The sequence below is a fragment of the Hylobates moloch genome, unplaced genomic scaffold (genome assembly GCF_009828535.3).
Source record: "Hylobates moloch isolate HMO894 unplaced genomic scaffold, HMol_V3 SCAFFOLD_14, whole genome shotgun sequence".
NCBI classification, from domain to species: Eukaryota; Metazoa; Chordata; class Mammalia; order Primates; family Hylobatidae; genus Hylobates; species Hylobates moloch.
In genome coordinates, this window is record NW_026652289.1 from 13,623,474 (window position 1) to 13,647,629 (window position 24,156).

General features: G+C 45.4%; 1 protein-coding gene across 5 annotated transcripts in view; it reads right to left on the reverse strand.

Annotated features, from left to right (window-relative positions):
- Positions 1-24,156, reverse strand: part of EVA1C (eva-1 homolog C) — a 112,187-nt gene that overhangs the window by 80,615 nt on the left and 7,416 nt on the right. The window contains exon 1 of one of the 5 annotated variants that reach the window (XM_032174536.2): positions 14,499-15,742. The exons of 3 other annotated variants lie outside the window; for them this stretch is intronic. Coding sequence is in view for 1 of the 2 variants with exons in the window: in XM_032174535.2 (XP_032030426.1) it covers positions 13,164-13,233 (70 nt within the window). In the remaining variant the exon portion in view is untranslated. Of the gene's footprint in view, positions 1-13,163; positions 13,564-14,498; positions 15,743-24,156 lie in introns of those variants that run through there. One more of the 5 variants, XM_032174535.2, reaches the window with a different exon arrangement.

Sequence of the window (24,156 nt, forward strand, 5' to 3'; positions counted from 1 at the left end):
CATCTTGATGTAAAGTAGACGCTCAGAGACCAGTACATAGCCCTGTGGCTGCCCTCAGTCCAGATATGACAGTGCTGAGCCTGGAGGAAAAGGGAACCCTCCCTCCCCACCCTTCCTTTCTCCTTCCCTCCCTCCCTCCTTCCCTCCCTCCCTTCCTTCCCTCCTTCCTTCCTAATAATTAAGATCTAAAAAGTTACTAGTATTTAAAAGAGACCAAAAGAGCTGTACATTTTCCTCTTTCTTTTCTGAAGCCAGACGCTTCCAGTGCAGTCTGAGTTTCCTAAGGGCTGACGTTGCCTGAGTCACTCTGAGCGCAGGATCTAAGAATATCAGTCACTGGCCCCACATCGGTGTGCTAAAGTCCCCTAATCACCGGGGGCCAATTTCACAATCTTACTTCTGGGAAGAGAAAGGAATTCAATTGCTATGTCCTTGCCTTCCCTCTCACCCTCTTTTTTTTTTTTTTTCTTTTAATAACGTGCCACCCTCCACTTGGTTAATGCTTAAGATAAAAGACCACACCCTTGTATTCACAAATAATAAAAGGTGTTTTTACATGTTTGAAGTCCTTTTCCAGAAAAAGATGTTCTTTTCTTTTGTGTTTGTGAATGCATTTAGAGAACTGGCAACGGCATGGGGTTGGGGGGTGAGGAGCCATGAGTCAGGGGTCCTGAGGGTACAGGAAAGGCCCCATGACCAAGCACTCAGGACTGGCACTACACACCCAGGGGCATCAAGATCAAAAGGTGAAGTTAGGTCTGAGTTTAAGGCCTTCCTCTAGTCCCAGGTGTGAGACTAAGAAGGTGAACCTGGAGGTTGATTGTGAAGAGAACTAGAGCCACCAGCCTGTTTCTTAGATATTTGGGAGGCTCCCAAGTTAGGGATGACCAAGGATAGCTATGACCACTCTTAAGTGATTAGCTCAGATCCTAGTCCTGAAACAAACCACAGAGGAGAGAAGGTGAACTGAGAGTCCAGACAAGGCAGAGACCATATGTTTTCTTCCTGAGCACACAGGAGTAGTTTGTTTCCCAGCCCGCCCTTTCCCAATCTCTCCTTACAGTACAGTGGGCCAGTGGAAAATTCTGGGCAATGGAAAGAGGGCAGAAATGATGTTTGCCACTTGAAGGTCTGACCCTTGAGACCCCTTGCGACCCTCCACTACCTCTCCCTCCCCTGTCTGCTGTCACAAGTGGATGACAGAGGGGACAAGGACAGACTCTGAGGCCCCAGAAGGCAGGGGAGGCACCAGATGGAAGAAACCTTTTTCTGGGCTACACCTGGACTTTGAATTCTTGTTAACATTGGTTTCTAATAGTCACCCAATTATCTCCCATCTTGTCACTTTTTCTCACTTCTTTTCCCTTTCTGTACACCAACCCTCTGATTCATCAAGTCTCATAATTTTCCCCCATATATTTGCATGTATTTTAAGTGGATTTTCCTATGTAGTTGCCCATTTGTATATTTATACGTATGGATTTCAGATTTTTGTGGCTGTCTCGACATTGGTCTACACATGTCAATCCATTGTATGGGTTTCCGACTCCAAACAAAAATCCAAAGTCCCATGCCACTGGGCCCCTTCTACTTCATCCAGCCCCATCCAACCTCATCTCCTGCCATTCTCCTGCTTGACTTCAGCCACAGTGCCTTCTTGTCTCTCGAAAATGCTAAGCATACTCTGACCTCAGGACCTTTGCTTTGACTGTCTCTCAGCCCGAAGCAGTCTTACTCCAAACATCTGCTTTCTCCCTTCCTCCCTTCACTCAGCCTCTTGTACCAATGTGGCCTCATCAGTCAGACCTTTCCGGGGTGCTCTGCAAGACAGCACACCTCCTGCCCCACACCCCTGACTCTGCTGTATCTTGCTACATAGAGACCTGTTGCCTGTTTCTCCCCTTTGGGATGTAAGCAAGGACTTTGCTTTATTTATTGCTATATCTTCAGCAGCTAGAGTTTGTCAGATAGCAGTATGTCAGCATATGGGAAAATGAAGAGTTCTTTTTTTTTTTTGAGAGGGAGTTTCACTCTTGTTGCCCAGGCTGGACTGCAATGGCACGATCTTGGCTCACTGCAACCTCTACCTCCTGAGCTCAAGCAATTCTCTTGCCTCAGCCTCCTGAGTAGCTGGGATTACAGGCATGTGCCACCACACCTGGCTCATTTTTTGTATTTTTAATAGAGACGGGGTTTCTTCATGCTGGTCAGGCTGGTCTCAAACTTCCGACCTCAGGTGATCTGCCCGCCTCGGCCTCCCAAAGTGCTGGAATTACAGGTGTGAGCCACTGTGCCTGGCCCAATGAACAGCTCTTGAATGAATGACACAGTGAAGAAGACTACTAGAGCAAGAGCAGATCAGAAGTGAATAGTGAGTAGTAGGTTCTAATTAATCCTCATCAGCAGCCAACATAACCCAGGGCTTATAGATTTCTCTATGTGATATGCTACACACACGTCTACGGAAAGAGAGACAGAGAGAAGCACATCAGTCAACCAATTTTAAAAAGTTACTCTAAATGTGCTGTGTTGGTCTTGAATTACAATCTTTAGATTACACTACTATTTTATTTCAAACAGGACTGGTAGAAAGTTTTTCGTGCCTTTTCAACCAAAGGCCTTCAATCCTATAAAAATGAACACCTTGTTCTTTGACCAAGTACCAACCTTAGAAAGTTAAGCAGCGAACACCATCTGAATTAGATTAATTTAAAAGTAACTGGATCAATCCCCCTTTACCCCAAGCATCTAAACGGAACAATTTTCTTTTCTTTTCTTTGGGATGCAGTGTAATCCTCAAACTGCAGAGCCACTTGGCGATGAAGCCAGGATCGCAGTGCATTTGATAACTTAATGCAACTTTTTACTAGCACTTGAAACTCAGATATGAAATCTATACTTGATCTTTTCTGCTTGGAATTGGCCAGATTGGTGGTTCTGCCCCCACATACAACAAAAGGCTCTCAGAAACACTCAGGGTCACTAACCAATCGGAAGGACCAACAGAGCTCGACAAACAGACAGGAGGATGGAAAGGTACCACTTCCCACCCGCTTAGACAGCCTTTCAACTCTGCCCACTTTGAGGATGTGTAGGATGATCAAGGTAGGCATGATACCTACCTTAACTTCAAGGTAGAAATTAAGGCTTGAGGGCACTTATTTGGTGCCTTATTCAGTTAATTGGAAGATTACGTGGTAATTTCACTGCTCATAATAATTAAACCTTTTTTTTTTTCACTTTAGGGATGATAATGACATTTGGAGAGTAGCACTATAAACCTCAAAAATCTATTTTGAAGATGATTGGATTTAGGAGCAGGACAGGTTTACTGTACACTTGACCAAACACGCCTTGTTCCCCCAAAGCAGCAAAAAAGCCAGAGCCTGGAAGTTTCTAAAACTTGAAGCAGATGTAAATGGCAAATCCAAAAAGCCGTGCCTAGAGAACAGGTCGGGTGACCGGCTGTATCTATTCCAGCCTCCCCATTGGCTCGGGGGAGGATTTCGGACCGGTCTCTCAGTTTCCCCTTCTTTGGTTTCACCTTAGAATGAGGGGAAGTCACAGCATTTCTTCCTTTGTATTTCACAGAAACACAGGAGGCTGGACTGACAGTCAGTAAATGTAAAGAAATACGGGCGCCCACACGGCAATTATGCTGGCCGGGTCTCAAGCTTCATATTCATCCTTAATTGATTCCCTGGCACACTCACCAGTGACCTGGCTCCGCTTCACCGAATGGCCTCAAGGGCCCACACTTTCTTAATTCTCCTGTGGACCCTTTATTCACTCCCCCTCGTCCTTCCTTTGCTGACAGTGGTTGCTTCTGACTGCCCCAATCTTTTTTTTTTTTTTTTTTTTTGTGAGATGTAGTCTCGCTCTGTCGCCCAGGCTGGAGTGCTGTGGCGAGATCTCAGCTCACTGCAACCTCTGCCTCCCTGGTTCAAGCAATTCTCCTGCCTTGGCCTCCCGAGTAGCTGGGATTACAGGCATGCGCCACCACGCCTGGCTAATTTTTTTGTGTGTTTTTAGTACAGACGGAGTTTCACCATGTTGGCCAGGCTGGTCTCTAACTCTCGACCTCAGGTGATCCGCCTGCCCTGGCCTCCCAAAGTGCTGGGATTACAGGCATGAGCCACCGAGCCTGGCCTCAATCTTATGCTTACTATTCTTAATCTGTTGCCTCATTCTATAGCCACAGCTCAGGTGACAGCTGTCTGTCTCTGAGCCTCTAAGACTTCTGTTTTCTTCCCCACTCTCCAGGAATCTTTTTTTCTGGCTCTTGGTTGCTGGCCATCTCCTGGACGGTTAAGTTGAAAATCTGACCTCCAGTTCATTGGTGCATCTACAATCAATCCTCATTACCTGCAGATTCTGTAGCTGCAAATTCACCTACTTGATGATGTTTATTTATAACCCCTAAATCAATCCCAGCAGAGCTTTCCTGGATGTGCGCCAGGTGGTGAAGAGGTTGAATGGCTGATACGCACAGTCCCAGAGAGCTCCATCGAGGAACCTCTGCCTTTTGGTTTCCGCTCTTATATCATAAATGAATGCCCTTTTCTTGGTCGTTTTGGGGTTTTTTTTTTTGAGACAAAGTTTCACTCTGTCACCCAGGCTGGAGTGCAGTGGTGTGACTGCAACCTCTGCCTCTCGGGTTCAAGTGATTCTCCTGCCTCAGCCTCCCGAGTAGCTGGGACTACAGGCATGTGCCACCACACCCAGCTAATTTTTGTATTTTTAGTAGAGATGGGGTTTCGCCATATTGGCCAGGCTGGTCTCAAACTCCTGAACTCAGGTGATCCACCCGCTTTGGCCTCCCAAAGTGCTGGGATTACAGGTGTGAGCCACCACGCCCAGCCAGGGTTCTCTTAAATGTAATGGAAAGAGGAGAATTGGAATGGCAGAGAGAGAGAAATAGGACCCTGCGTGAATGAATCAAGTTGAGTTGGAGAGAAACTGTATTTATAGGAAAGTTAAGGCGCTGAGTTTGGAGGCCAAGCGGGGTGGGGGTGAGCAAAGCCGTGGGAAGGAAAGCAGGGCTTCGAAAAACAGCTGCTCCTCCTTGATAGACGCAGAGCGGAAACAGGAAAGACTGGGGGCCATGCGGTGTTATTTGTAGCACTTGAATAGCTTGGCTCTTAGAGTCCCAAGGCCTCCAGCTAGTGATCCATAGATGCCATTAGAGGGCAAAAGCGCTCGCTGCTCCCTCATTCGTCACCAAGAAGACCCAGTATGGCCCTGGCCTTAAGGACAAGTTAGTCAATTGCTTATTGTACGTCACCAGATGAACGCTGGGAGAGAGGAAACGTAGGGTGTGTAGGGAGAGGGCAAAAACGGCTACATCTGACCCACCCCAGAGATGAGGAAGGCTTCTAGGTGGGAGGTGATGCCAGGAGGTAACCAGGTGGAAATGACCCTCAAGTAGCAGGGACAGGTGTGCAAAGGCTCAGAGGGAGCTTCTCCAGGATCAGCAGGGCTCGATTGCAGGGTGTGAGGCTGTCACAGAGGCTGGAGAAATAAGCAGTGCCTTGCTAAAGAAGTCTGAATTTTAACCTGAAGGGACATGGGAGCTACTGCAGGCTGGTAAGCAGGGGCATGATGCTGGTTGGACTGCAGTGCAGAGAAACCCTGGGTTGGCCTGCGTCTGATGGACTGGAGAGACCCTTGAAGAAATCAGGGTACAGGCAGTTCTCTGGGGGAGAAATGAGGAAGGTGCCAACTGAGACCACAGCAGTGGGGAAGGGTGTGAGAGGGATGGAAATTGGGATGAATTCATGGGTGTTTGGCCTATGTAGTCACACAGGCCCCCATGCTGAGAGGGACCCCGAGCTTGGCTTAATGCTCTGCTGTTACTGTCTTAAAATTCCGCCTCATTTTATGTTTGAATCTATGTTTTGTTTTGAGAAAGAGTCTAGCTCTGTCGTCCAGGCTGGAGTGCAGTGGCGCCATCTCGGCTCACTGCGACCTCCACCTCCCAGGCTCAAGTGATTCTCCTGCCTCAGCCTACCGAGTAGCTGGGACTACAGCCACCCGCCACCACGCCCGGCTAATTTTTGTATTTTTAGTAGAGAATGGGTTTCACCATATTGGCCAGGCTGGTCTTGAACTCCTGACCTCAAGTGATCTGCCCACCTTGGCCTCCCAAAGTGCTGGGATTACAGGCGTGAGCCACTGCACCCAGTCTGAATCTATGTTTTATCAGTGAAATCCAACGGGGCAATAGAACATGTGTGTGGGCAGACGAGACACCAACAATATGAGTTACCCCCGTCCCTTGCCACCACACTCCCCATGGCGTGTCTGCCGTGCCCTGAGCATAGAATCTTGGGGGGTCCGCAGTGCAAGGGAGCCCAGCAAGGCTCCAAGTGAGCATAAATGAAGCCTACTATGTCCACAACGGAGTCTGCGGGAGATGCTGACAGCACCAAGAGGTCGCGCTTTCTCTTATTATAGAATCAGAATTGAAAATCAAGTCGATGGCATTCTAAGAAACAGGAACAAACAAGAAACCCTCTCCCAGCCTTTTCTACTCCTCTGATTCCCTGTAGTAGCCAACCACTTCCACGGGAAATGGTGACATAGGAGAGGCAAAGATAGCAGAGTCATAGTTATTTTTCCTTTCGATTCTTCCTTACACATCAGTAAGCCAAAGGTAGAGTGGTAGTAGATTGTATAGGTGTGAAAAAGTGAAATAAAAACAACTGAATGGCTGGGTGTGGTGGCTCATGTCTGTAATCCCAGCATTTTGGGAGGCCGAGGCAGGTGGATCACAAGGTCAGGAGTTCGAGAACGGCCTGGCCAACGTGGCGAAACCCCGTCTCCATTAAAAATACAAAAATTAGGCGGGTGTGGTGGCGGGCTCCTGTAATCCCAGCTACTCAGGAGGCTAAAGCAGGAGAATGGCTTGAACCCGGGAGGCAGAGGTTGCAGTGAGCCGAGATCTCACCACTGCACTCCAGCCTGGGCAAGAGAGCAAGACTCCGTCTCAGGGAAAAACAAACAAACAAACAAACAAACAAACAAAAAAACAGCTGAATTAGTTTCCTGCAACATCTCACTATTTCTGTGAGGCAAAAAAACCCCACATGCAAAGTACAAATTATGTCATTTCTGTGATTCCACATTTGAGTCCAGTGTTCCTATTTAAATCTGGCATTGCACAATGTAAAGAGGAACAGTATAATCCATGCTAGTAATTTAAAATGTTAATTTTTCTTTACTTAGAAGGACATTAAATAACAAATGAAAGCATCATGATAAATTGAGACACAGAGACCACAGAAGAAAGAAAATGCTTTATATGTTAGTACTTCAGCAGTGCTTTTCCTCTGATTTTTGAATAAGGGGGCCCATGTTTTCATCTTGCACTGGGCCTTGCGAATTCTACAGCTGGTCCTGACTGTAAAGACAGGGATTTAGCCATAAAATCAGCAGGGGTTGGTCATGGGGATATAGAGGATTTAGGCATGGCTGCAGGGTTTTCAGCTGGTGGTACCATTGGCTGGGAAATCTAGGAAATCCAGCATTGAAGGACAGGCTTTGTGAATCTGTTGTGGATGGGCTGAGCCTGCAGTGGCCATGGGGCATCCTGCCTGGGAGGAAGGCGAGCAGCAATTCATCAGCACAGGTGGTGGCTGAGGCTCAGGAGGGGCTCATAAGGCAGGAACTCTGGGCAGGGATGCTGGGGAAGGCAGACATTTAGGAGATGGGACAACAGCTGGGTATGGTGGCTCACACCTGTGATCCCAGCTACTCAGGAGGCTGAGACAGGAGGATAGCTCGAGGCCAAGAGTTCAAGATCAGTGTGCATAACATAGTGAGACCCCATTTCCCCTCCAAAAAAATTAATAAAAAGTAAAAATACAAAAAAAGAGATGGGACAACAAAGAAGGCCTCATAAAGGAGATGGAGAGGAAGGGGACAGGAGGAAAGGGGAGAGCGAAGGTGACAGCCAGAAGCAGGCATGAGAGGTTCCCTAGAGTGGGGTTTTATTATCTCAAGTGACCATGAGCAAATTACTGAACCTCTCTGTGCTGCAGACATCATGGACAATATGAAGATAAAATGAAGACAATAACAACAGCACTTATGGGCAGGGCGGTTGTGGTGAAGATTAAATGAAGAGTTTATATGGGAAGGGCTCAGAATGCTGCTGTATTAAATGCTTGGGCTGCTGTAACAAGGTACCACAAGCTGGATGGCTTAGAACTACAGAAATGCATCATCTCACACCTGCAGGCCAGAAGGCTGAGATGAAGGCGTTGTCGGGGCCACGCGCCCTCTGAGGATGCTAGGGAAGGATCTCCCTCCCAGCTTCCGCCAGCTCCTTAGCTTGTGGCAGCATAAGTCCAATCTTCATGTGGCCTTCTCCCTGTGTGCATCTGTGTCCAAAATTTCCCCTTTCTATATCTATATCTATATAGAGATAATTTTATTCATTCATTCATTTATTTATTTATTTATTTATTTTATTTTTTTGAGATGGAGTCTTGCTCTTTTGCCCAGGCCGGAGTGCAGTGGTACTATCTCGGCTCACTGCAAGCTCCTCCTCCTGGGTTCACGCCATTCTCCTGCCTCAGCCTCCCGAGTAGCTGGGACTACAGGCGCCTGCCACCGTGCCCCGCTAATTTTTTGTATTTTTAGTAGAGATGGGGTTTCACTGTGTTAGCCAGGATGGTCTCGATCTCCTGACCTCGTGATCCGCCTGTCTCGGCCTCCCAAAGTGCTGGGATTACAGGCGTAAGCCACCGCGCCCAGCCTATTTATTTATTTTGAGACAGAATCCTGCTCTGTTACCCAGGCTAGAGTGCAGTGGTGCGATCTTGGCTCACTGCCACTTCCGCCTCCCGGGTTCAAGCAATTATCCTGCCTCAGCCTCCCAAGTAGCTGGGATTACAGGTGCCTGCCACTATGCCCAGCTAATTTTTTTGTATTTTTAGTAGAGACAGGTTTCCGCATGTTGGCCAGGCTGGTCTTGACTTCCTGACCTCAAGTGATCCACCCGCCTTGGCCTCCCAAAGTGCTAAGATTACAGGCGTGAACCACTGCGCCTGGCCTATTTTATTATTTTTTAACAGAGATGGGCGTCTTGCTATGTTGGCCAGATTGGTCTTGAACCTTGGCCTCAAGTGATCCTCCCGCCTCAGCCTCCCAAAGTGCTAGGATTACAGGTGTGAGCCACTGTGCCCGGCCTATTTTATTATTATTTTTTAATAGAGATGGGAGTCTCCCTATGTTGGCCAGGTTGGTCTTGAACCTTGGCCTCAAGTGATCCTCTTGCCTCAGCCTCCCAAAGTGCTAGGATTACAGGCATGAGCCACTGCACCTGGCCAATTTCCTCTTTCCATAAGGACACCCATTATACTGGATAAAGCCCACTCTATCAACCTCATTTTAACTTGACTAACTTTGTAATGACTATCTCCAAATATGTCACATTTGAGGTACTGGGGGTCAGGACTCCAAGAAGTTTTTTGTGGGAGAGGGAATGCAATTCAACCCACAACAGTGCCCTGCTCTGTGAAACGTTCACCTTTATGAATGTGACGACCTCCACGAGTTGTTTTCTTCAAAGGTATGAGGAAGAGACCAGTGAGGGACAACCTAAGGGGGGGAACTTAAATTTGTTGTGGCCACAATCTCCACAACAACACGATGTTTCTCCTGCAGCACTTAGCAGCCCAGGTGAAGGTAAATATAAGGAGAGGGAACAAAGACAAGGGAGTGACACATCCGGATAACTCGCCAAAGACAACCACAGGCAGAAATACTGACGGCAGCGAGGCAGACAGGGAACACTGCTCATTGCTCTGCCTGCCTCACTTTTGTTCAGGGGCCACCAGGAGGCCTGAGGTCCCAAGTGGACAGAAATCACCACCACCCGCTCTCGGCCCCAACCAACATACGCACAGGAGGCAAACCAAGTTTTGATCATTTATTAAAACAAAAAGAGGTTAATCTGTGGGTAAAAAGGCCTTGTTTGCCAGCAGCTCAGGGGATGCCTTCAAGCTGACTGGCGCTGGTGCACTTTGAAGTGGGAAGCATCACATGGGTTCTGGAGATAAGCAATAGATAAACAACAGGAGTTACCAGAAGTGTCAAGCCAGGCATCACCTTAACAGAAATTATTCCTGGAGCTAATGTGGAAGTCATTAATCCCAAGAGAAAAGACAGAGGTGGGCGTGGTGGCTCATGCCTGTCATCTCAACACTTTGGGAGGCTGAGGCGGGAAGATCCCTTGAAGCCAAGAGTTCAAGATCAGCCTGGGCAACAAAGTGAGACCTCGTCTCTACAGAAAACTAAAATAAATAAAATAAATTAGCCAGGTGCAGTGGTGCACACCTATAGTCCCAGCTACTCAGAAGGCTAAGGCAGGAGGATCGCTTGAGCCCAGGAGGTCAAGGCTGCAGTGACCTATGATCACATCACTGCACTCCAGCCTGGGCAACAGAGCAAGACCCTGTCTCTAAAAATAAGAGGACAGAAGACAGATGAAGCACCTGCAAAGTGGGCCAAAACTTAGAAAAAGGGAATTGCTCTGTTTTAGATGAAGGATTGCGAAACAAAATTTTCAAGAGCAGCAATGAAAGACCTGCCTACCACAGTGTAGCCCTCAGCAAAACCACGAGTGGCAGACTCTGACTCTCCCACGCCCCTCTCGCTAACCCCAAACCCCTTCTAGACAGAATGCTCTCCTTCCTCTTCATCCTAACGCCAGGAGCAACTTTGGTGATGCATTCCCCGGATCTGCCCCCTTTGCCAAAGCTCCAGGTTCCAGAGCCTTCCTTTCTTCTCTTCTGCTTTAAGGCTTGCTTACCCTGAGTTCAAGACCCTTACAGCCTTATTAGATAAATGGCTACGGAAGATGATCGGTTAATCAGAGTGAGTATGGCTGATGACGGCTTCTGCAATATAATGCAATGAACCTGCGCCCACCTTCACTGAACGATCAACATTCACTTTGGTGTAATGGGGTAAACCATCAGCATGTCCCTCCTGATGTGATGCACAGAGAAGAACATGACACCACTGCTGTGATAGTCCCATCCCAAATGCATAAGAATATCACCGCCAAGAAACATCAGCCAAATCCAAAGTAAGGGACATTCTATCAAATAACCATCTTGCGTTCTTCAAGAATGCCAATACCATGAGAGATAAAGAAAAACTGAGGAGCTGTTCCAGGCTAAAAGCGACCTACAGAGACACAACAACTGAAAATAATGCACGATCTGGGATTATATTGTGCTCCAATGTACATTATTGGGTTAACTGGCAAAATCTGAATGAGGTCCATGCATTAGAAAACCGTATTGTAGCAGGGTTAGTTTCCTGATTTTGATTATTGCCTGATTATATAAGAGAGAGTCCTTGTTATTAAGGAATACACAGGAATATTTAGGGGTAAAGGATAACTTATCTGCCACTTAGAAAGTAATAAAGCAAATGGGGTAAACTGGTAGCATTGGGGAATCTCAGCAAAGGGTATAAAGGATGTCTTTGTACTATTCTTGCAACGCTTCTGTGTCTGGAAAAATAATAATAAATATTACATATTTAATAACTAAATAAATGAAAAAGCGTGCAATGTTTCTGCAGGTGTCAACCTTGGCAATGTAATAGGATCATCTCAGAAGCTCTGCATAAATATCAGTGCCCAGGCCCCAACCTAGAGATTCATAGTCAGTTAGCTGGGGGTGAAACTGCAAACATTGGCATGTATGAAACACACCCCAAGGTCATTCTAGTGTGAAGCCAGAATAATGAGCAGCCAGCTTAGCCCTTAGTGTCGTTGGGTGACAGGACAGTTCTAGGCTGGGGACTTTCTGAGCCCCCCATGTCTGCTTGTTTTGAGATCTGATCTTGGGGGCAGCATGGTGACTCAAAACAGGAGCACAGTTGTGGGTCCAGTCTTGGTCCTTCCACTAATAAGATGGGAAACATTGGGTCAGATCCCTTGCCTGTGCCAAGCCTGGGTTTTCTCAGCTGTGGAATTAGGTTAACCAGGAAGTGCCTCAGAGGCCAATGTGCATTCAAGGAAGAAGATGCCCAGCTCAGTAACTGATATGCTGTGGCTGTGTCCCCCCCGCAAATCTCTAATTGTAGTTCCCATAATCACCATATGTTGTGGGAGGGACCTAGTGGGAGGTAACTGAATCATGGGGTGGGTCTTTCCCCTGCTGTTCTCATGACATTGAATAAGTCTCACAAGATCTAATTTTTTTTTTTTTTTTTTGAGACTGAGTCTCACTCTGTTGCCAAGGCTGGTGTGCAGTGGCATGATCTCAGCTCACTGCAACCTCCGCCTCCTGGGTTTAAGCAATTTTCTTGCCTCAGCCTCCCGAGAATCTGGGACAACAGGCATGAGCCATCACACCTGGCTAATTTTTGTATTTTTATTAGAGATGGGGTTTCAACATGTTGGCCACGCTGGTCTCAAACTCCTGATCTCAGGTGATCCACCCGCCTTGGCTTCCCAAAGTGCTGTGATTAGAGGTGAGAGCCACTGTGCCCTGCCTGATCTAATGGTTTTATAAAGGGGAGTTCCCCTGCACAAGCTCTCTTGCCTGCTGCCATGTAAGATGTGACTTTGCTCCTCCTCCACCTTCTGCCATAATCATGAGGCCTCCCCAGTCATGTGGATCTGTGAGTCCATTAAACCTCTTTTTCATTATAAATTACCTAGTCTCAGGTATGTCTTTATTAGCAGAGTGAGAATGGACTAATACAGTAACCCTTACATCCCCAGACCCCAAAATGGAGTTGCCACAGGATGGCAGTCTGAAACCCTTATAATGTCCAGCTGGCAGAAAGGAATTTGGGTGAGTAGGGCAGGCTAACTTCTGGTATTGCTGGTGGGTCCTGTCATTGTGTGGGTGACTCCTTGCACCCCTGGCCCTTCATAGGACTAAATTCTGGGAGGGTTCTTGGGAAAGGGGCTAGAGAAGGCAAGAGGACACCAATCTTCTTCCAGGCAGTAGGAAGGCAAGCTGGAGAGGCCAAGCTCCCAAGTAAACTGAGGCACCTCCACTGGCCCCTTTGTGAGGCACACTTGACCTGGGTTTTATGGAAAGAAAGTGCCCTCACCAAAGGGTGCTAAGCAAGGCCCCAGGCTCCACACCTGATCCCAGGTGCCCCCCTCTGCCCTGCCCTACACTCACCTAAATGTGTCCTGCCCAGAGTCGTGGCCTCAGGCCACACGTGGCTACTGGGCACTTGAGATGTGGCCATCTCAATTGAGATATGCTGTTAGTGTAAAATATACACTAGATTTCCAAGCCTTCATAAGCAAAAAAAAAAAAAGAAGATAAAATATCTCATTAAGAATTTTTAAGTATTCATTAATGTTGAAATAATAATATTTTGAATATATTGGTTAAATAAAGTTTACTAGGAGAATTCATTTTACCCCTTTTACTTTTTCCAATGTGGCGACTAAATTATTTAATGTTACATACGTGGATTACATTATATTTCTATTGGACAGCTCTGTTCTCAAGTCTGCACATTGTCCTTTTGTGGCTTATTTCCCTGATAATTTTATTAAAATTAAAATGAGGGGCCAGGTGCAGTGACTCACACCTATAATCTCAGCATTTTGGGAGGCCGAGGCAGGTGGATCACCTGAGGTCAGGAGTTCGAGACCTGCCTGGCCAACATGGTGAAACCCTGTCTCTACTAAAAATACAAAACTTAGCCGGGCGTAGGGGTGTGTGACTATAATCCCAGCTACTCGGGAGGCTGAGGCAGGAGAATCACTTGATCCTGGAGGCAGAAGTAGCAGTGAGCCGAGATCACGCCACTGCACTCCAGCCTGGGGGACAAGAGCGAAAATCCATCTCTAAATAAATAAATAAAATTGAGGGCCAGGCACGGTGGCTCACACCCGTAATCCCAGCACTTTGGGAGGCTGAGGCAAGAGGATTACCTGAGGTCAGGAGTTCAAGACCAGCCTAGCCAACATGGTGAAATCCCGTCTCTACTAAAAATACAAAAATTAGCTGGGCTTTATGGTGGGTACCTGAAATCCCAGCTACTCGGGAGGCTGAGGAAGGAGAATCACTTGAACCCGGGAGTTAAGGTTGCAGTGAGCTGAGATTGCACCAAGGCACTCCAGTCTGGGCGACAGAGCGAGACCCTGTCTCCAAAACATAAATAAATAAATAAATAAAAATTGAGGAAGGATTGAGCATGCAAAATAGACTCAACCTTTGACCCTGAATACCCTGCAGTGGGAATTCCCCTGTGGTTCTCAGGCTTCTGTAATCCCAGCAAATACACTCTTCCCTCAGGTTCACTAAAATGCAGATACTGTGAGATAATGCTCATTTCTCACAGCTTGCTTGAATAATAATAATGATCATTATAGTAATTTACAACTTAAGGGTCAACACTGCCTTTTTAACCCAGTCTGTGAGACTGAATCGTAAACGTGACATTCTTTAAAGTAAAGCTCTCAAATAATATACCAGACTGCATAAACTCTAATAACTTACCTTTCCAAGGAAAGAGAATATGTGGGTAATGAAGACAAATGGTGGAGAGTAGACTCTCATCAAAGACCCTCTGGCAGTAATGAGTTGCATTCCAGAAGGTTCCAGAAGGTTCAGTGGAAGGCTGCAGTTTGGGATTGGTTCTCAGGTGTCTGTCTCACTCCTTTCTAAAGATGAAGGCTCCTGGTTCGTGTTTTAGCTACACCCACAGGAGCAATAGACTAAGACATTCCTCCACACAATAACAGACCCAGCCAGTGCAGAGCCACATGGGTCTTATCTGTCCTGTTGTCCACAGTCTGGTTTTATCTTAGACCCAGCCTGGTGCAATCCATGTTGTGTATTGGCACTCCACTTAAGTTTCCTGTTTGTAAAAAGTCCCTTTCATTCGGTGATTCCTCAGGGCTTTAGGGGAACTTTCTGAAAACCAGGAAGAAGGAAATAAAGGTTGTTTTGCTGAGGATGGGTGATGTTGGGCGCGGGACCCAAATGAATGGTTTGAGCAGAAAGTCGCCTCCACACTGGACTAATGCTTGGCAACATTATGGGAAAATTTCTGAGCCCAGAAGTTTATCATCTATTCACAGTTCAGAGGGATCCAGGGGTCAGATACAATGCTTCAGTTCTTTTTTAAAAATACAGAGTACATAATCTTTATCAACAAGAGAAGACAAGGGACATGAAGGACAAACTGTGCGCTCTACATAAAGTGTACATGTAATGAGAAAAGTCACTGTCCACTCTTTAAGGTCCAGGGAAGAAAACAACTAGGAAAAGAGAAACTTCAAAAACAAGTTTTTCCTGCTTTTTTTTTTTTAATAGAGATGGAGTCCTGCTATGTTGCCCAGGCTTGTCTCAAACTCCTGCCTTCAAGCCATCCTCCCACCTTGGCCTCCCACAGTGCTGAGATTGTAGGTATGAGCCACTGTGCCTGGCCTCTGCCTTTTTTTGTTGTTGTTGTTCCCTGAGATGGAGACTTGCTGTCACCAGGCTGGAGTGCAGTGGTGCAATATCGGCTCACTGCAACCTCCACCTCCCAGGTTCAAGCGATTCTCCTGCCTCGGCCTCCCGAGTAGCTGGGACTACAGGCATGTGCCACCACATCCAGCTAATTTTTGTATTTTTAGTAGAGATGGGGTTTTACCACATTGGCCAGGATGGTCTCAATCTCTTGACATCGTGATCTTTCCGCCTCAGCCTCCCAAAGTGCTGGGATTACAAGCATGAGCCACCACGCCCGGCCTCTGCCTATTTTTTACACCGTCTATACCCAGCAGTAAATACTCAATTCAAGAGGCATTTGAGAAGATCAATAATGTCTTTAGGCCTGCGTTTCCAAACTATATAGAAACAAAGAATAGTAAGGTCTTGCAAGAAGATGCTCTGAAAACAAATTTATTATATCCATCGTCAAATGTTTTTACTTTTATTGCAGGAAGCCATATTCATTTAAGAGCCACAGTAATCTTTGCTTAAGAACATGGTGCCTTTTTATTAAAAGGGTGTGAAGGGAAAAGATGCTTCAGTTTTTTAATCTGAGCTGATTCTGAAAACTGAAGTTCTATGGCACCAAAGTGAGCAGGAATGAGAAAATCCCCTCCCGTTGGACAGCATTCGTACATCACCCACTTGAAAGTTAAATCTGAAACAGAGTTCTGACAGGCCTGCTATTTTCTTCAGTGCCAAGAGCCACACAATAGACCTTTTTTTGGGACAAAGCTCTTAAAATGCTTGGAAATTCAGATGCACTGAGTCACAAAACTGTACAAATACTGCACACCCATTCCTGCTGGTGCCCCTGCTCGCTCTCTTGGAAACAATACTACATTTTCTCTGTGTTTGGCAGAAGGAAAAAAATATTTTAAGTAGAGTTGTGACTTGTCTGAAGGGGTGACGGAGGGAGGCATGCTCAGAAAGTGGAAGCTGCTCTGCAGTCTTGAGGCCTCTGGGCAGGGATGGTAGTTACCATTTCAGAGGAGTCCGTTGACTCCTCCTTCTCGATGTGGGCTGTAAAACGATGCTCAGCCCCATGACCACACAAACTCCAGCGTATCTTGGTAAGTGTATAACAGTAGCACAGACTGCTGAATGCACTGTTCACAAAGTAACACCCAAGCTGTCTGTATGTGAGTGCATGGAGGCTGGTGGGGTGGCAGGGGTTGGAGAGACAGAGGTAGGGGGAATGACAGCAGGAACACAGGGAAGGAGGAAAGTCGGGGAGGCGGTGGGAGATGCCAAAAAAAAATCTCTGCATTATCTTCACGACTTTCTCTCTTCCTTTTTCATGTTCAAATCAAATTATCCACCCCCCATCATGCAACCATTTCACTGAGATTTTGAAATAATTGAGATGTGTTGCAAACGCATCCTCGCACGTCAAGTGAGCAAGTGACTTCAAGTCTGAACACCTCTCCAGAGCAATATTTCACTTTGACGTTAATGATGGCCAAGAGTCTAGCTTGAGATGAAGGCAAAAGGGCCAAACACATAGACAAGGTTCTTGGAGGAAAGGAAGGGAGAAAAATTCTGACTAAAACCCCACTGGGCTAGAGAGGGTGGAGAAGCATAGCAGCCAGTGGATTTTCATTTCTTTGGCTTTATGGAACTGAAGACCTCCTTCGGGCTGTAAGAAGGCAAGCTAGATTTGGAGAAGAGAGTCTTTCAGAGCTGTCTAGGGACTCCAGACTCAACTCTGATTAAAAAAACAAGTTTTCACTTTTTTCAGGTTCTAAAAGTGTGGGAAATAAAACAAGGACAAATCTGCTGGTCTAGCCCAGGGTTCCTCAACCTTAGCACGAGGACCGCATGATTCTTTGCTGTGGGGGCGTTGTCCTGGACGTTGTAAGATGTTTAGCGGTGTCCCTGGCTTCTACTCACTAAGAGGCTGTGACAAAGAAAATTGCCTCCAGAGATTGCCAGATATTCCCAAGGGACAAAATCACTCTTGGATTGAGAATCACTGGTTTCAACTAAACATTCGGAAAAGCAAAATGTTCACTGGGTAAAGATCGCCGTCCCCTGTAAAGACCATATAGCATTTTTGGCAAATGTTGACAAACCCAAATAACCTGCCTTGACTTGAATAGCCAGGGAGAGACACAGAAATCTGAGACAAGAAAAGACCTTTTGCCTCAAAGCCTTAGTTTATGGTTTTTGAGAGCTCTAACACTAATAAAAAATAATCCTGGGCCAGGCACAGTGGCTCCTATCTGTAATCCCAGCACTTTGGGAGGCTGAGACAGGAGAATCGCTTGAGGCTAGGAGTTTGAGACCAGCCTGGGCAATCTAGCAAGACCCTGTCTCTACAAAATACTTTTTTTTTTTCTTTTTTTGAGATGGAGTCTTGCTCTGTCTCCCAGGCTGCAGTGCAGTTGCATGATCTCGGCTCACTATAACCTCTGCCTCCCGGGTTCAAGCGATTCTCCTACCTCAGCCTACTGAGTAGCTGGGATTTACAGGGGCATGCCACCACACCCAGCTAATTTTTTTTTTTTTTTTTTTAGTAGAGACGGGATTTCACCATGTTTGCCAGGCTGGTCTTGAACTCCTGACCTCAGGTGATCTGCCCACCTCAGCCTCCCACAGTGCTGGGATTACAGGTGTGAGCCACTGCACCCACCCTACAAAATACTTTTAAAAATTAGCGGGGTGTGTAGTCCCAGCTACCTGGGAGGCTGAGGCAGGAGGAGCTGTTGAGCCCAGAAGGTTGAGGCTGCAGTGAGTCACAATCATGCCAGTACACTCCAGCGTGGGTAACAGAATGAGACTCTGTCAGAAATCATCATCAATCATCACCATCATCACATCATCATCATCATCCTGGGACATTCTAACTTAAAATAAAAAAAAATACGGAAAGCAGATGAGAGGCACCTTTGCACTTGAAAGCGGAACAAGCAAGACCACAAGATCTGCTCTGTGTGGTTCTCCACAGCCTGCTGTGACCAGTTCCACAGCGTGGGACCACAGCACTGGGGTTCTCAAGACCTCTTTTCATTCTGAGTCTTTGTGTCCAGGGTGACCTGTCCACAAAGCATTTTGCATCATTAGCTTTGGAAGGAGTGTTGAGGCATTCAGGTCTCAGATAATAGAACAAAGTGTTTAAAATGACTATCCCTTAATTTTACAAGGAAATTGACAAAGGGAGGCATGTAAGCCTGAACTTGGGTTCAGTGTACATTTTTTTTTAATGAAAAAGAGACTGTAAAATTGTGTGAATTTCTTCAAGTATATCCCTCCAAAGCTGTACAAATTGGCCTTCTAGATAAGATCATACATTCCCATTTCCACCTGTCGTCTCCTGTTGAGCAGGCAGGGAGGGAAAAGGACCTGGTGACCTGGGTCTCTCTTGTTCCTCAGTACAGTACGATGATTTATGATTTCTAAGCCTGAGAATTTCAGAAGCCACTGGACATGAAAAGAGTGAAAAATCTTCTAAGTCAAGAGAAAGAAAGGAGATGACTTGGTAGCACAGCGTGCTCTTCTCAGACTCTGAAACACTACTCTGAAAGCTGTCACGAGTACGCATCGCATGGGCCTTTGCAGACAAAAAGGGTTATTTTATCCAGATTATTCCCCCACATTGCAGGGGAAAAGGGACTCATTTGTAATCATCAAAGGAATGCTGACAGACTTGAAATGGGATTACACTCTATTATACTCATCCGAATTAAAGATTTGTTTTGGAGATCATTCTTAGGTTTCTTCCTCTCTGCTCCTCCAGCCCCAAATGAGGTGATTTGTATTCACAGGGCATCAGAGGCAGACATGAAATCAGACTGTTCGCAAACATACATTTCAGACTCCGGGGCCTGAGTTTTGAATTTTAATGTTGCCTGGTTTTCTGTGTGTGGAAAACTTGGCTCTCAGATTGAAACGAACCCTAAGCATCACTTCATCCAAGCATCGTTTCATTCTCTAACTTGTTAGTGCAGGAGAAATTCATTTCCAGAGGCTTGAGTGAGCAAATGATACAGGTGTCGGAGAGAACATAAGGGTGAGAAATTCATGTAAGGAAATGTAAAATCTATGCATAGCCAGAGTCATGTAGTAGGTCTGTGGACATACTTCTAAAAACTCAGTTCCAAGCTCTGTGGTTTGCTTACTAGTTTTTGGAGAATGTGACCTGCCAAATCGATTGCTCATCCCTCAAACTCCTCTGTAATGTGTGTGTCCATGAACCCACTAAAAAGCAAGCTCCCCCAGGAAAGGAATGATTTTTTGGAGTAGGTTGTACCATATCTAGCACAGCATCTGGTACCTGAGAGGCTTTAGACTGTTTCCCATTCTTCCCTACAGAATTTCTAGTGTGTGGTCACCATGAAACTGAGGCTCACCTGTGGAGGAGCCTTGAGTATCTCAGGGTGAAAATTATAGTCCTTGGAAGAGCTCAAGTGGGACGAGAAAGTGTCTCATGACTTTTGCCATCAAAAGAGTGAAATATATTACAGAACATCTCTCTCAATATAAAAAGATTATACTCCCTCAGCAGGAAGACAGAGCAAGGAATGTGGATAAAGTACATTCAAAGTTGTACTATTTCTTTGTCCACCATTTTTTTTTTTTTTTTTTTGAGACAGAGTCTCACTCTGTTGCCCAGGCTGGAGTGCAGTGGCACGATTTTGGCTCACTGCAACCTCCACCTCCCATGTTCAAGCGATTCTCCTGCCTCAGCCTCGTGAGTAGCTGGGATTACAGATGCGCACCACCATGCCCAGCTAATTTTTGTATTTTTAGTACAGACACGGGTTTCACCAAGTTGGCCAGGCTGGTCTCGAACTCCTGACCTCAAGTGATCTGCCTCGGCCTCCCAAAGTGCTGGGATTACAGAGGTGAGCCACTGCGCCTGACCCCTTTAGTAGTTCTTTTAGTAAAGATTCATTAGCGGTAAATTTGTCTTTACTTCACACCCTCTTGAAAAGCAGTTAAGCTGGGTATATAATTCAGGACCGATGGTTGTTTTTTGTTTGTTTGTTTCTCAGAACCTGGAAAATATTTCACTGTCTATGGCTCCCACTGTTTTTGTTCCAAAGACTTTATAGATAACATTTCCTTTACTAACTGATTGCTTTTAAGACTGTCACTTTGTCTTTAGTATTTTATAATTTCAGTATGACACATTCAGGTATAAATTTATTTTATTTATCTTCCTTGGAATGCTTAACTCTGAATCTTTCATCAATCCTTAAAAATTAATCCTAGGACTCCATCACTTTGAGTGGTGCCTCTCTCTCCTTTTCCCTACTTTCTTTTTCTGGAATACTGATCAGATATATATTCAACCATCATTCCATCCTCCATGTCTTATGACTTTTCTTCCATGTTTTCCATATGTTTACCTGTTTTGCTTCATTCTGGATAATTTCTCCAGCTTTTTTTTCCACCTCATTGTTTCTCTCTTCAGCTATACCTAATCTGCTCTTCAACCTACCCGTCAGGCTTTTCATGTCCATGAATATATTTTTCGTGTTAGTAGATATATTTGATTCTTTTACAAATACACCTGTTTTTTCTCGATAGCCTTTTGTTCCTTTCTCATGTTTTACATTCCTTCTTAAATTTCTTTTTAGAAATTTGCTCTGTTGCCCAGGCTGGAGTGCAGTGTCACAGTCTCAGCTCACTGCAACCTCCACCCCCCAGGTTCCAGTGATTCTCATGTCTCACCCTTCCAAGTAGCTGGGATTACAGGCACCTACCACCACGCCCAGCCAATTTTTTATTTTTTAGTAGAGACAGGGCTTCGCCATGTTGGCCAGCCTGGTCTTGAACTCCTGACCTCAGGTGATCCACCCAGCTCGGCCTCCCAAAGTGCTGGGATTACAGGCATGAGCCACCATGCCCAGCCCTAGATTCTCTCTTTTATTACTTAAGAACCATGTCATTGCTGCTGACTACTGCTCATATAATGTAATTTTGAATTGTGTGATCATAATCAGCAGCATTTCAGCTATAGGAATCTATAGATGGGCCTATATTGATGATATTCCCATGCAGGCAGTATCTGTGTGTTTGTTTTTGCCAGGTATCATGAGACAACTTTGTTAGTTTCTCAGCTTGGGTTTCCCAGTAAAGGTAATATGAATTCAAAACCCAGACTCCCCAAAAGGCAGAATTTTGATTACACCATCTCAAGAGACATTATTTTTTTCTCCAATCCTGAACCTAGGCTATGACAAGTTTCCTTGTCATCTTTCTTTACAAGAAGGCTGATTTGTTTTCATCCACCTTTTAATGAGGTTTAGGCTTCCAAGGTCCTGGCTTTATATAGAGGTCTTTATTCTAATTCCTCACTTTACAGTGGTCTAACGCCTTATCGCCTGCACTCAGGCACCTGTTAAATCTTCATTGTCAAGACCATCAAGCAACTCCAACGTAGCCATAGGGTTAGCACCAGCTATCATCTCTAGTTCTCTATTCTCTCTTCATTTTTGTTTCCTGGATATTTCTTATATTTAACCACTCACCACTCATTCATGCATTAAAAGATGTTTCTTATATTTTATTCAGCATTTCTAGGTGTTTTGTTGGGGAAATAGTTTCAGAACACCAATTTCCAGAAACAAATTACAGACCCAATTCTATGATCAGTTCTTTGAAGCTAGATGGTACTATCTTTAAACAGGACAAGGAATGGACATTACCAACTTAAGTCCCGGGAAAGATTTGGCTCTAGTAAATGAAGAGATAAACATGACAGAAGTGCCACTGCTTTAAACCACATGTAATTTATTTTGTTTTCTTCCCTTGGTATTAGAAGGGCTACCTGGATTCAAATCCCCAAAAGTTACTAAACCGCTCTTTGCCTCAGGTTCTTGAACTTTTTATACTAGCGTCTCCTTTATAGCTACAATTGGGAGGATTAAATGAGTTAATATGAAGTTCTTTGAACAGTGTCTGGCATAGAGTGCTTTACGTGCTTAATAAATTATTTTTAGGGCCAAGTGCAGTGGCTCACACCTGTAATCCCAGCACTTTGGGAGACCAGGGCAGGTGGCTCTCTTGAGTCCAGGAGTTTGAGACCAGCCTGGGCAACATAGTGAGACCCTGTCTCTACAAAAAAATGCCAAAAAAATTAGCTAGGCCTGGTGGCCTGTGACTATAGTCCCAGCTGCTAGGGGGTGCTGAGGTGGGAGGATGGCTTGAGCCCCAGAGGTTGAGGCTGCAGTGAGCCATGATTGCACCACTGTATTCCAGCCTGGGTGACGGAGCAAGACCCTATCTCAAAAGTAAAAAATATTTTTTTTTTCTTGAGACAGGGTCTCGCTCTATTGCCCAGACTGGAGTGCAGTGGCATGATCTTGGCTCACTGCAACCTCCGCTTCCCAGGCTCAAGCAATTCTCCTGCCTCAGCCTCCCGAGTAGCTGGGATTACAGGCGCCCACCACCATGCCCGGCTAATTTTTGTATTTTAAGTAGAGACAGGGTTTCACCATACGGGCCGGGCTGTAAAAATTTTTTAAAACCCTAAAAGTATTTTTAACTCACCAACTTTTTTACTCATGCTGACGGAAACCAAGTAAAGAAGTTACTGCCTTTGTTAAGCCGGTAGTGCACACACGGGAGCCAACTAAAGGGGTGGCAGAACGAGATACCCCAAGGGGCAAGGGGAAACTCAGAAGACACCAGAATCACTTGGTCAGCTGCCTTTCCAATCCGAGATTCTCTTTCCAGTACTAAAATCTTCGTGACTCTAGGATTTAGGATTTATGTTATTATAAGAAACCATTTCCTTACAGAAGGATACAAATATACCAGCCTCATTAAAATAGTGACAAAGTATCATAAACTTCAGACCTCCCCCCAGCCCCCATGCCTGCTCCCACCTTCTTGGTCCATTGCTCAGCTTCAGTGACAGTATGTTTTTTTGTTTGTTTGTTTTTGTTTTTTGTTTGTTTTTGTTTTTACAGGATCTCACTCTGTCACCCAGGCTGAAGTGCAGAGGTGCGATTTCGGCTCACCGCAACCTTCATCTCCTGGGTTCAAGTGATTCCCCTGCCTCAGTCTTCCAAGTAGCTGGGATTACAGGAGCACGCCACTATGCCTAGCTAATTTTTGTATTTTTAGTACAGATGGGGTTTCACCATTTTGGCCAGGCTGGTCTCGAACTCCTGACATCAAATGATTCACCTGCCTCTGCCTCCCAAAGTGTTGGGATTACAAGCGTGAGCCACAGTGCCCGGCCATCAGTATGGATATTTAAAACCCGATAGGTACTGGGTTCAAATCCTGCCTCTAAATTTTATTAGCAGCTGTGGAGCTGGGGAGAGCAGTAGGCAAGTCAGGCAATAGGGGTGGGTAACAAAGGAGCAATTGTTCTCTCACAGTACATTACCCTCAAAGTGGTGCCTCACTAAGAATTTTAAAGATATTAAGCCAACAGGATGGCTGTGAAGATCAGTGACCTCCAAATTTTTTTAACTCATGAACTCATCTATGCAACAAACCTTCCCATATACCCCCAAATCTAAAATAAAAGTTTTAAAAAATAATTATTATTACTGGCAGAAAAAATTATAAAAAACATTATGAACAGAAATATTTTGAGAACACACCTCCAATATATGCACACTTATTTATAAATTACATGTTGTTCTGTCAATTTATATGTTAATTATAAGCAAAACTTAACTCCTTTTTTTGTTAAGATGGAAAAATCAACAGG